The 12,678-nt window shown below is 41.6% G+C and overlaps 1 protein-coding gene across 2 annotated transcripts; it reads right to left on the bottom strand.

The window, feature by feature from the left end:
- Positions 1 to 1,605: 1,605 nt before the first annotated feature.
- LOC104956617 (sodium/potassium-transporting ATPase subunit alpha-3) lies at positions 1,606 to 11,646 on the bottom strand. 2 transcript variants are annotated; one of them, XM_010784130.1, is made up of 15 exons: positions 11,563 to 11,646; positions 10,831 to 11,029; positions 10,300 to 10,544; positions 10,009 to 10,201; positions 9,727 to 9,902; positions 9,302 to 9,438; positions 8,977 to 9,127; positions 7,736 to 7,904; positions 7,109 to 7,263; positions 6,015 to 6,138; positions 4,837 to 4,982; positions 4,559 to 4,689; positions 3,604 to 3,705; positions 3,266 to 3,357; positions 1,606 to 2,833 (listed from the first exon to the last, which is right to left on the bottom strand). In XM_010784130.1, the coding sequence occupies exons 2-15, from the start codon at positions 11,000 to 11,002 to the stop codon at positions 2,805 to 2,807; spliced, it is 2,022 nt and encodes a 673-aa protein (XP_010782432.1). In that variant the 5' UTR covers positions 11,003 to 11,029; positions 11,563 to 11,646; the 3' UTR covers positions 1,606 to 2,804. The 2 variants fall into 2 exon arrangements, with proteins under 2 accessions (XP_010782432.1, XP_010782433.1); XM_010784131.1 differs by lacking the exon at positions 11,563 to 11,646 and adding an exon at positions 11,256 to 11,552.
- Positions 11,647 to 12,678: the final 1,032 nt, after the last annotated feature.

The following is a 12,678-nucleotide window of genomic DNA, read 5'->3' on the forward strand; positions in this document are numbered from 1 at the left end:
AACAATGCTCCTGATTCTTTCTTTAAAATATGTATTCTTGACTCACATAGGAAACTATTTCACCAACAGGTCCATGCATTAAAGTGTTCTTGGTGCTTTTGATTATATTGCATGCTCTCCTTCAGCAGAGTTACGGAATTGCCAGTTGTTTTTACTGAGCGCTTCCAGAACTTCTTGTCCGTGTCAGCTTCAAAGTTCTGAATTAGAAGTTCTTACTTGTGCTTTGAAACAGTATAGCAAAACCATGAGCAAAACCAACAAATAAACACAAGGTCCATTTCACTTAACATGTCTCACATCAGTGCTCGTGACACATTTACTAGATTAAGGCATGTCAAGAATACACTTTTTATCAAAGATCGTAACTTCAACATGGACGTGAAGTCCTTTATTGATATTTGCATAATAATTGTATTTAAATAGCAATGTCTTAACCGACTGTACCTACCTGTTCAGCATCAAACAGCAGTCGGACATAGTAAGGGACATTAGTAGGTGGATGTAGGCCTTTAGCAACAAAAAGGCTTTTTTCCCTGAGGTTGGTGAAGACCAAGAACAGAGATAAAAAATATTGAATATTGGACTTCAGGTGGGCACGAACATGACTGAATGTATGATCATATTGCCTCATAACAGCATAATGTGTACATAAGCAACTGTTAGCTGTCGAGCTCGCCATTTCATCTTAACAGTTTTCATACAGTATGTTCACAGCTTGTTTCTGTTGCCACCAAGTGGCCAACGAGAACATAGGTTGTAGGTGCTAAAAAGAAAGAACATTTGAACATCTATATTTTCACGACAGCTGGGCAAACTTCATTTGCTAAGAGAGATTATGAAATAATGTATGAAACTATTTGGACCTTTTGTCTTTGGTGAGACTGTTGTTTCTTACCTACAAAGCTGAACATATGAATCTGATGCCTGCAAGGAGTTCTTGAAGTCGTATTGAACTGATGGATTCTGCAGTAATTCAATGTACTATGTGTGTAAGAGCCTGTTGCCCATAACAGATTGAAAATGTTCTGGAAAAATTTTCTTTAATCCTATTTTCAGAGAAACAACATTTTTACCAAATGCCTAACTTAACAGCATATTTGTAGACATGAGATGTGGTAGAAAACAGAGGACTTGACACTGCTGCCATAAATAAGAGTTGGTCACAGCATTTATTTCAATTTTCTGACAAAACTCCACACAAAAACAAACTTGAGAGAAAGCTGAAAACGAGAGATCCTTCTATTGTATTTAATTTAATTTTTTTTGTTTTCGCTGCTGTTTGGCAAGTTAAAGGTGGGGCAGGTAATTTTGGAGAAACCAGCTCGAGTGCGCTAGAATTTGAAAATACACAACGGGAACAAATCTGTCACTTCCTTACAGAGCCCCTCCTCCAACACACACGAACGCGCACATGACCAATGAGGGCACGAGATAAGTTTGTGCACAGATGGAAGGCTGACAGGCAGGTAGGCCATCCAGTTACTTTAGCCGGGCCGGCTTAAATGATTGGTCGTGCTTTTTACAGTACTACGGCTTCCACAGAGGACATTTTTTTATGGATTTTTTGTCAAAGCACTTCAGATATTCATTGCTATCGGGATGTTAAGAGCATTTCATGGAATATAACAAAAAGTGTATCTCGAGCCGGTTTCTCAAACTTACCTACCCCACCTTTAAGGTACAGTGCCTTATTCCATATTTCCACTGATTTAAATAATGAAATCAGAGCGATTTCTCTTTTTTCGAGGACACATTAAGATTGTAATTTTTAAACAGGGATGAGGTTGGAGGGGGGGAGGGGTTTGAGGAAAGAGTGGGGGGAGTAAGGGTGGGAGAATAAGAGGAGGCAGGTATTCAAAGTGGGTGGAGGTTCACAAGGACGGAGGGTTTGCACGGTGTTCACCAACAGACAGACAGGGACAGATAAACAGGCAGGGTGAGGAGGGAGGGGCAGTCAGGGTGTGAGAGAGAAAGAAGAGAGAAAGAGACAGTGTGCTTTGTCATGTCTGAATGAAAACGAGCAGCTCTCCAGACCCACTCCAAACTTAAAAAAAAAACTTAAACGAACAATTTCTTAAAAAACACCCAGTCGTCTAATAGAAAACAACAACAAATAACACATGGGGGAGAGGAAGGGAGACAGGGAATGGGGCAGAGGAAGTGACCTTTTTTCCACCTTGTTGAGGGTCGTGAGTGAAGTTTTATGGTGAGATTGATTCTTTATTGATGGGCAGGAGGAGGAGGAGGGATGACGGCAGTAGTAGCTTGGCAGTGTGTACGTATGAAGAGAAAGAGAGGAGAGGAAGGGATGGAGGATGGCAGGAAATGGCAGAGATTTAGGAGCGGCATCTGGATGGCTTCTCTCTGGCAGGAAAACTAAAGAGACACCACCCACCTGCTCTAATCCCCACTTAGGAATCGTTTTTGTACTTGTCTCATATTCTTTATTCAGTTTGAGGACATGTATGCAGAGGGGCCGCGGCTCACAATGCACTTATACGATTGGCTCATCAGTGCTACTGGCAGACATATGCTGTTTAGACTTTGGATAACACAGGAGGACAGAGGGACAGAGAGGACAGGGACAGACCCTAACCCTCTCCTCCTCTGTTGTTAGTCCGCGCAATGTTTTGTTCTAACTTTAAGGGATGGAGAGGAGGAGGAGGACGAGGAGGAGGAGGAGGAGGAGAGGTTATTTTCTTGAACAATTGTTGAGAGGGGAGGGAAGGAGGGACGGAGGAAAGAGAGGGAGAACGAGAAGAAGGGTTGGAGAACGGCTGAGAAGTAAATGATGTTTTGATAATTTAGTAGTATGTTTCTCTTTCCACCCAGCCTGTAGAGACGAAGAGGAGAGGGAAAAGAGGGACACAAGAAAGAGAGAAGAGTTACCCATCAACACATGTAATCAAGTGATTAGCATTAAGGCAAAAATACAATTTGTAATTTAGGACTTTAAAATGAGTCCTAAAAAGTTGTAACCTGAAAAACGATTGATTATTTGGTTATCTTTGTAATGTATAGCTTATATGTTTTCCCTTTGCATTTGACTTATTTTCACCCAGTAAAATCCACGCTAGAATGTAATTAAAATGTGTATTATTAATCGCAATAATAAGAGAGAAATATATATTTGTGTACTGTAGTATAGTGCTTCCCTGAATAAAACGATTTAACACCATTTTCTATTGAATGATTAATTGGTTAATATTAAAAGTCTGCAACTTTCATGCTGCAGGTATGAGTGTGTCTGTGCGTGTTATCTTACCTCCTGGGTTTCGGCGAAGGATGAGTTTTCGGATCTCATCGTAAACAAAGATGAGGAAACTGTACGGGAACGCACAGAACCACCAGCTGGGCCTGAGAGAGAACGGAGCGAATGATACATTAATGAAGAACACACTACTCATTCACCGGCCTTAAAAGTAAAAGGATTTATTTGTGTATTATAAAGGAAGGTTGTGGTATTTACTGCTGTTGCAGCTGTAAGGACCTCTAAGATATAATATTTAGAATACAAACTTGAATTACATGACATTACCACAATCTTTTGTAATTGAATACCCCTGAAAATATAAATGTGCATTAAACTGATGTGTAGCTTACTTGAGCGGGTACATCCGTAGTGCCACGTCCATGCCTGGGCAGTAAGACAGGAGAGCAGCCAGGGCCGTTTCCTCAAACAGGCCGAAGATCAAAATCTTGTTCCTGCAAGACAATAAGTTCACAAAGAGAGGAATCAATGTTTTCTGCCACTTTAAGACTACAAGGGTCATGTGTTGTCTCTGCGCTCTTGCGTAAACAGAGGACTACATCAGTTAGATTCTAAATCTACTTTTGGATCATAAAATGGCTTCAAAGTTGATGTCCTGCAGGCTACAGCAGCATCAGAATCCGGGTTTGTGTCTTAGCACCTTAAATATTGCCTGCAGAACAAAAAGAGGATAGACCGGGTAAGAACCAGACATGGAGGGGAAAAAGGGAACAATAATAACCTATCCCATAAATTGGGGCTATAAATTAAAGGTGTGTCAGGTTAACTTGGCTCTCTAGTGACATCTAGTGACAGCAGTGGGAAACTGCAACAAACAAAGCAATGCAGAGTTGCCAACACTTCCCCATTCCTCTTGAGATTGAACTGCTTTTTATTACTGATCAAATACCTGCATTAGTAGAGATGGGTGTATATTTGAGTAAAAGTATGTTCTCTGAGCACTGCATTGATATTAACTGTATCACATGTTCTGATCATTAATAGAAGGGAACAATTCAATGCAAATAGTGCAGCAAAGGTAGCAATAAGAAGCAAAAAATAAAAAATACTAAATGAATCTACTTGAAAAATAGAAGTACAGTAGTTGAGTAAATGCAAATGAGTTCCTTTTCACCACGAACATGCAGCAGTATCTGCATGTGGTAACAACATCGACTATATCCGCACGATGCTAATGCATTGGCACCGACTGACTCAAGTTGTAGAAGGTACCAGACATTTGGTACTGTGATCACAAGCTGAAGATAAAGACACAATTAGAATGAACCTCAGAGCAGTGTGACTGACCTCATGCCCTGCTGGAACACAGAGTTACGCCTGGTCTTGCAGATGATGACGTCCGCCCACTGCACCACCACGATACTGACGAAAAAGGCTGTGTGGCAAGTGAACTCCACTATCTTACGCTGCTCATAGGTCTAGACAGAGGAAGAAACAAACAATATATGCGATTTGTGATAATAAATGGTTTTTACTTGTATTAATGCTTTCTTTTATTCCGTCAGGTCAATCACACAGAGCCCCTGAAGCAGCAGAACACTGATGCTGTGTCAGATCACTCTTACCCATTGCTGCCCATAGCTGTCCTCCAGGTCGTTGTTGGAGCGATCGTCCCAGTTGAGCCGGATGCCGACAAGATCATACGGCCGGAAACCATTTTCTGCCAAGACGACAAAATATGCGAAGAAGCCGCCAAGAGCTTGGATCATACCTGCAGAAACAGAGTTTGTAGTTTATACCCCCCTTTAAATCATTGAAACTGATGACGAGACTGCATCACATGACTGACGGCAAGGTTGCAGCAAACATTTAAACTGACCACATACTGGGAATCAAATTGTTTACTTTCTAATTAAACCTAATAAAGTAACATACCTCAGTAACACCCATAGACTGGTAACACCTGGACCAATTTCTCTGAAAAGACCCAATGCTTTGTGGTTCAGTTGAGTATTTCCAGTAGGCTGGTGTTTCATTATTGCTAATGTTGAATACATGAGTTCATTTCTCTCGTACACAAAATCCACATACTATTCCGTTAAGTTAAAATGCACAACTTACTAATTTGGTTATAGTACTACGTAGTGAGTAGTGTTTACAATCCCTTGCAAAGCACTGCATATTAGGGTCAGATGATATACTTTTTAAAACAACTGCAAGACTGTTAAAACAATTCATTGGATTAAAATGTGCGCAATAGGTCATCATTAACCAACAGCAAAAATATTTTTGATGGTTACTGCAGTTGGATCATGTGTCGGTGTCAACATGCGTTCAGAAAGACAATATCTTTGTGTTATTGCACGGCTTAGTTCTGATAGGACAATTTGGACATTCCAGAGGTTATGCATATCAATAACACACCACTGCTAAGCATACCATCAATGTTGCTAAGGAGGATCAAGGGAAAGAAGGAAAGGGACACGGTGTGGGCTCTGCATTGTTTAAGGACTTGTTAGTGGGAAAGACACTGTGAACAGACCTGGAGTTACAGAAAACCTCAATCAGTGCTGCCGTTCATTTCAACATGAGTTTTCTTTTCTTAGCGGAAGCAGTATGATCATTTTCAAGTCAATGAATCAGTCATTGTCATTTCAATTGATATTGGGAGTCCAGTCGTTAGTTTGTTTAGTGTCGCGTCGGCCTCCGTGATCAGCTTATCGGGTGTTCCTTTTTTCAATAATGACCGCCTCACAGCACATTATACCTTGCTTATCATTTCATGAGAACACATGGCACCTACCGATCTGTCCGTAGGCGATGCTGATGAGTCTCTCGTTGACCAGTTTGTCCCTCAGTGGGTTTCTGGGCTGGCGCTTCATGATGTCACTCTCTGCTGCTTCATAGGCCAGAGAGATGGCTGGTACCTGACGGAGGAGACATTCATCTTTTAGTGCTTTTATATCAGAAGTGGATGGTTTACACTGAATGCATTCACTTTATGATGCTTTTTCCCCCTTTACATTCTTAACTTTCCAATCATGAAAAACTGGTTCTGGTAACACACTGCCACCTAGTGCCCGTCTTGTTTAATACGCTTTAGGCACAACCTTGAACTCAATATCAGGGCTGTGTTTAATTCATTGAGATGCTCGACGGTCTCCAAATGGATGTTTATTGATGATGCAGGTGACAAGTAATAGATGTGATGAATGTTACAGTTGATGTCCATCTAGCCTATTTGACTGGTTGATAGTGTGCAGTGCATGCAGATGAAAATAGTTGCATTGTTTGCTACTGCTACAGAACAAAGAAAATTATGAATCTTCTTTGCTGAGCACCATCTGACAAATGTGTCATTTCAAAATTTGCCCGGAAGTTACCATTTATTCTTCTGTTTATTCTGTCTCAACTTTTTCATCAACCCAACCTTCCAAAATGTCCTTAACTCTTGGAAATTAATTTCTAAATTTGTGTTCAGTATCACCTGCCTTATTTAAATTAAATCACGTTTCAGTTTCTTGTTCTATGCAGATTCTGAATATTACCACATTACATTCTTCTATTTTATATTGTGTTAATTTTGTGGAAACATTTTTGAACTTTCTCGTTGCCCTGAGGATAATAACCAGGCATTACTGTATATACTGGCCAGCTGAGAACCTGTCTGACATGCTCACATGTCTGTGTACAGCTGAGCATTACTGGTTCACGGTGCATGCCTGAGTTCAATGATCAGGCATGAAAGAGAGCTGAGTGTATGGGGCCACATGTGGCTGGAAGGTGCCTTCTGCATGTTTAATGCCTGAGTGGACATAAGCACATTATGCTACAGTGTTTATGTGAATGTTTACAGTGTGCACAGTCCAGTTATGTTTGTATGTCCGTGTCTCTTACCATGTCAGTACCCAGGTCAATGCAGAGGATGGTGATGGTGCCCAGAGGCAGGGGGATGTTGAACAAGATGAAGAAGAGGAAGGGGGTGATCTCTGGGATGTTGCTGGTCAGAGTGTACGCGATGGACTTCTTCAGGTTGTCAAAGATCAGACGACCTGTAAGGAAGAAGATGGTGAAAAAAACCAGGTGCATCCCAAAAATAATAATATATAATAATAAACGTGAGGGACAGCTCATTACCTCATTAACATTGCATTCATTAACATTGCTTTGCAGTAGAAAGCTAGTAATTAATGCTCCAAAATCTATAGTCTATAAAATGTCTGAAAGTAGTGAAAAATGTCCATCCCAGTTTCTGAATGTTCGAGGGGATTTCTTTAAATGCCTTGCCTAAACATGTTCACTTTAATGATATGAAGCAGAGAAAAGCAGGAAATGTCTATATTTAAGAGGTTAATTTTTTTCTGACATTTACTAAATAATAAATAGATGGCAACTTATTGTTAAGTTGTTCAAAGAAAGACAAAAATCGAATCCTTGCAGTTCTACCTCGATTCTACCATTTGGGTAACTTTCATCATGGCAGTTTTTCTTGCTCCCACTGTTCCTGAATGCATCGTCCCTCACCTTCTTCCACTCCAGTGACGATGGAGGCGAAGTTGTCGTCCAGCAGGATCATGTCGGCTGCCTGTTTGGACACGTCCGAGCCGGAGATTCCCATGGCAACCCCGATGTCAGCCTTCTTCAGGGCAGGGGAATCGTTCACACCATCACCTGTCACAGCCACGATAGCACCCTGCCAGAGGTGAAAGAAGTACTTAGGTCTTATACTTTATACTTAGGTAAAAGTACCCAAGTGTAGTACCCGAGTGTAGGACTACTCTGTTAAGTGAAAGTCCTGCAATCAAAAATTGATTTTAAACTCCTTTTATTTGTTTTCAAAGCCCTAAATGGGCTGGCTCCGGCATATATAGCCAAACTCCTCCATCGCTACACCCCAGCCAGAGCCTTAAGGTCAGCTGACTAGCTGCTGCTGGTAGTGCCCAAGACCAGGCTCAAAACCACGTGAGGTCGGCCCAGACCCTAGGGGTTTCAACACTTAAAACTCACTTCTTCTCTCTGGCCTTCTAGTCAGAGCGGAGCACGACTCCTGACATTTCCCTGTATGTGATTTTTTATTTGTGCTGTTGTATTTGATGTAAAGTGTTTTTATTGTAGAGTATTTTTATTGTATGTACAGCACTTTGGCTCGATCAAAAATTGTTTTAAAAATGTGCTATATAAATAAAACTTGATTTGATTTGATTTAAAGTACCCAAAGTAGAAGTACTCATTATGCAGATTGGCCCATTTTAGTTTAATATATATGATGTGTTTTGATTATAATAAGTAATGCATTGATGTGTTTATCACTACTGGTAAAGGTGCAGCTAATTTGTATTACTTTGTATACTGCAGGGTTTGTTGTAAGTTTTACTCCAGGATAACTAAAGTCTGAATTAAGAGTTGATTATATTTCATATCATTATTCAAAATCTGCAAGTAACTAAAGATATTAAATACATATAGTGGAGTAAAAGTACACAATTTCCCTCTGAATTGTAATGGAGTAGAAGTACAACTCAAGTAAAGCACAAGTAACAACATTTTTTAATTAAGTACAGTACTTGAGTAAACGTACTTAGTTACTTTACACCACTGACCCTGACAGAGAAGAGGACACGATTTAGAGCTTTCCTTCCCATTCAGGATGCACAATAACCATGCTGTCATTCTTTTCATTAAGTGCATTTGTTTGCAGGTGCACTTTTACCCCCCTGTGTACATGTATATGAGAGTGTGTGTGTGTGTGCATCAAGTTAATATACCAGTCTCTGGCAGCCTTCTACAATGATGAGTTTCTGCTGTGGGGAGGTTCTGGCAAACACGATCTCTGTGTGGTTCCTCAAAATGTCGTCCATCTGGTCCTGACTGAGGTCTTTCAGATCTGTGCCGTGGATCACACAGGCCTTCGCATCTCTACATGACACAGATAATGGAAACACTTGTTTAACGACAAGCTACTGACATAACATTTATGCAATTTATGAGCCTACATCGAGCGTTTACTGTATAAAACTGATCGTGAATGTCCCATTCCATCCTGTATATGGCTATGCAGGGGAGGCTAATCTCACATTGAGTTTGTCTTACCGTGGGTTGACCTGGCTGACAGGGATGTTGAGGCGTGCTGCAATGTCTTCCACTGTCTCGTTGCCCTCCGAGATGATGCCCACACCCTTAGCAATGGCCTTAGCGGTGATTGGGTGGTCACCAGTCACCATGATAACCTGAAATAAAGCAGGAAGAAGAAGTTAAACAGGCAGGTGATGACAGGGAAGGAGAAATAGACAAAAGTTACTAACAAGTTAAGAGATGAAAGGTAAAATAGAGGAAATGCAATGAGAATAATAATGAAAGAAAGAGGAAATACGGTTGAAAAGAATACTATTGATAACAAATGATATGAAATTCCCTTTAAAATGTGTGTGACAGTCATCCCCAGCCGTCGCACACAGGTGGGTGCTCGGTTCTTCTTTTGTCTGGGCCTTTAAATGCCACACTTGAAATGTACCCACCTTGATGCCAGCCGAGCGGCATTTGCCCACGGCGTCAGGCACGGCTGCACGGGGAGGGTCGATCATGGACATGAGGCCCACGAAGCAAAGGTTGTCCGTCTCGAAGTTGACTTCATCCGTGTCAAAGGCAAAACCTTTTGGATACTTGTCCTCTGGCAGGAACACGTGGCAGAATCCTGAAGTACAAACACATGAATTACAAAAAGGACGATACCATAGACTAAAATACAGGCGTTGCTGAGTTCTAAATCATGACCTTAGTTAATCTTCTATCATCCTTACCCAATACTCTCTCTCCCAGTCCTCCCAGTTCTTGGTAGGCGTTCTGGAAAGCCTCCTTCATCTCCTCGTCCATTGGCTGCTCCTTGCCCTGCACCATGATGTGGGAGCTGCGGTCGAGTATCCTCTCTGGTGCTCCCTTCATCACCAACAGGTAGCTGTTTTCGTTTCCCTCTTCAGTTTCATGAATTGAGAGCTGATGGGAACAGATTTAGGTGTGAGCATCAGAAAAATGTAATGTTTTAACCTGTTCACCAGGTCTGCATTGTTTGTTAGTTGAAAAAGGGGACACACCTGGTACTTGTTGGTGGAGTTGAAGGGGATCTCGGCCACCTTCTTGTTCTTCTCCCTCATGGCCTTGACGGAGCCGCAGGACAGCTCGATACACTTCAGCAGGGCGGACTCGGAGGCGTCGCCGGCTACACCGCGCTTCAGGATGGGTAGAGTGTCCTGGGCAGCCTTGAACACAGCACGGTTGCACAGAGCGGCTATGCGGGCCAAAGACACCCATGTTGCGGAGCTTTTGTCGAAGGAGGAGCCTAGAGAATGAGACAATTATAGACTCATTCACATAAGCTTGCTGTTAGCTGTTTTTGTTTCGAAAAAAAGATTCTTCTGTTATTCTACTTTAAGGTTTTAAAATGCAGATACCATTTAATTTGATGATTTCATTGGTGGTAAGAGTGGTAGGGGTTTCTAACCAACATATATTTTTACAAGCCTTTATTGCACACCAGATTTTTATTTTGATGCTGGAGTTTCTTAATATTTGTAGGATGTTTTAAGGCATGCTGCGTGAAGACAAGAGGGAGAGGGAAATCCCACCAGATTGGTCCTCGGTGGTGTCAGCCTCGTGGATGGTGTTGTCGAACCACATGTGGGCCACCGTCATCCTGTTCTGAGTCAGGGTGCCTGTCTTGTCGGAGCAGATGGTAGAGGTGGAGCCCAGAGTCTCCACAGCCTCCAGGTTCTTCACCAGGCAGTTCTTACGAGCCATACGCTTAGCGGTCAGCGTCAGGCACACCTGAGACACGAGGGAGACAAAAGAAAAGAAGGGAACAGAGGAAAGGGAGAGAGGAAATGGCAGCAAGAAGAGAAGGAAGGAATGACGGTAGGAAAGAATTTGCGGAGAGAGAAACAAACCAAAGGAGAAAGAGATAATTAGTATCTGCGTTAAACTAACAGCACAGATGAACATCTCCAGGTACCAACTTCTGCTAATAAGCAGCCACATCAGGGCCATACTGTACCTGGAACAAATAACCACAGCCATGAATTAAACCGCCCCTGAAACCTGAAGATGTTCAGCCTGCTCTTAGCCATGTTCTACAGCAAAATGCACTAAAAACCAAAACATCCTTTACCAAATAATACAAAAACAGCCCAAACAGCGATGCAATAGAAAAACAAGGCACGAATGAGTGAAGCCGTGATGCAGAGCGGCGGTGCATTATGTCATCATGCCAAGTACGGCAAGACACCGGGGCCAAACAGAACTAGCAAAGCAGAGGAGGCCGAATTCAGTCTATGAAGCTGTCATTAGCCTAATATCTTTACATTAGCTAGCCGTTGTCATTGCAGACAGCACCACGACTGGCCTGGAAGAGAGAGAGAGAGACATACACAGAGGAAGATGGAGAGAGAGAACACAAACACACAAACACATGTGGAGCTGCTTTAGGAGAAGGAGAGAAGAGAGGAGATGGGAGGAGAGATATAGAGACCGGGACAATACACCACCACCTTCACCACAGAAACAGGTACTGACACAGAGACAATGTTAAAGCACATATAATACAAAGGTACACACAGAGATGCACAGAGACATGACAACACACTGACAAAACCCGAGCACAGCACTGGAAGCAGCAGGGACAGAATCAAACAGCAGACACGACAAAACAACGTCATCCTGAACACACAATCAGACAGGGGTGAAACTTGAACCTGCTTGGGAAAGTGTTAGAGCAAAGTCATTTTCTCATAATATCTACAATAGAGTGATGCTGTGATTATTTGTTTTTGTAGACTCTTAAGCTAGCAACAGAATGGCTCCCTTGACAAAAAGCAATGCAATTTATCAATTGGATTTTGGAATTTTGCCGCAAAAAAAAAAAAAGTCCACTAATGTTAAGTGTGATGACATTTAGTTTGTGTTAGAAACCGTCGTTTTGAAGACACATAGAAGCTTAGGACAAGAAAGAGCGGGGTATTACTGACAAATGTTATGTCATAGATCAAAAGGTCGAAATCACTTAAGCTTCTATTAAAAACACCCCCTTATTTCAGGTATCTAAAAAAAACACATTCAAAAAACTGTTGATTTTTAGACGAGATCACTTGAAATTGTAAAAATGCTAACTAATTTCCAGGTTTCCAGGTTTTAGGACTCATTCCTGCATCACTTAAACCAACCATACGTTTGGCCTCGTTTAAAGGGTACTCTTTGGGAAAAGAAGGGGCCATCTAGTGGTTCAGAACAGAGACATGACATGTCAACAACAATGTTAAAAGCGGTTTTTCCTGATTTGTTGTGTATATGAAATATAAAAAGTAAATTAAAATACTGTTACAAGTCTGTGCAAAACACTGGGAACTGAGGAAGAAACCAAACACACAAGGGCCATGAAGACTTAAAGACCCAAGAAAAAACAAGACGCACTGAAGTAATTA

Source organism: Notothenia coriiceps, unplaced genomic scaffold (genome assembly GCF_000735185.1).
Source record: "Notothenia coriiceps isolate Sejong01 unplaced genomic scaffold, NC01 NC01_scaffold00026151, whole genome shotgun sequence".
Classification (NCBI taxonomy): Eukaryota; Metazoa; Chordata; class Actinopteri; order Perciformes; family Nototheniidae; genus Notothenia; species Notothenia coriiceps.

Bases quoted from the DNA above. Each gene is read 5' to 3' on its own strand.
- LOC104956617 (XM_010784130.1), bottom strand. From the start codon at position 11,002: ATGGCTCGTAAGAACTGCCTGGTGAAGAACCTGGAGGCTGTGGAGACT. The intron at 9,439-9,726 runs GTGGGTACATTT...GCTTTATTTCAG, and splicing joins GCCGCTCGGCTGGCATCAAG to GTTATCATGGTGACTGGTGA. The intron at 4,690-4,836 runs GTAAGAGTGATC...TCCTCTGTCTAG, and splicing joins ACAGCTATGGGCAGCAATGG to ACCTATGAGCAGCGTAAGAT.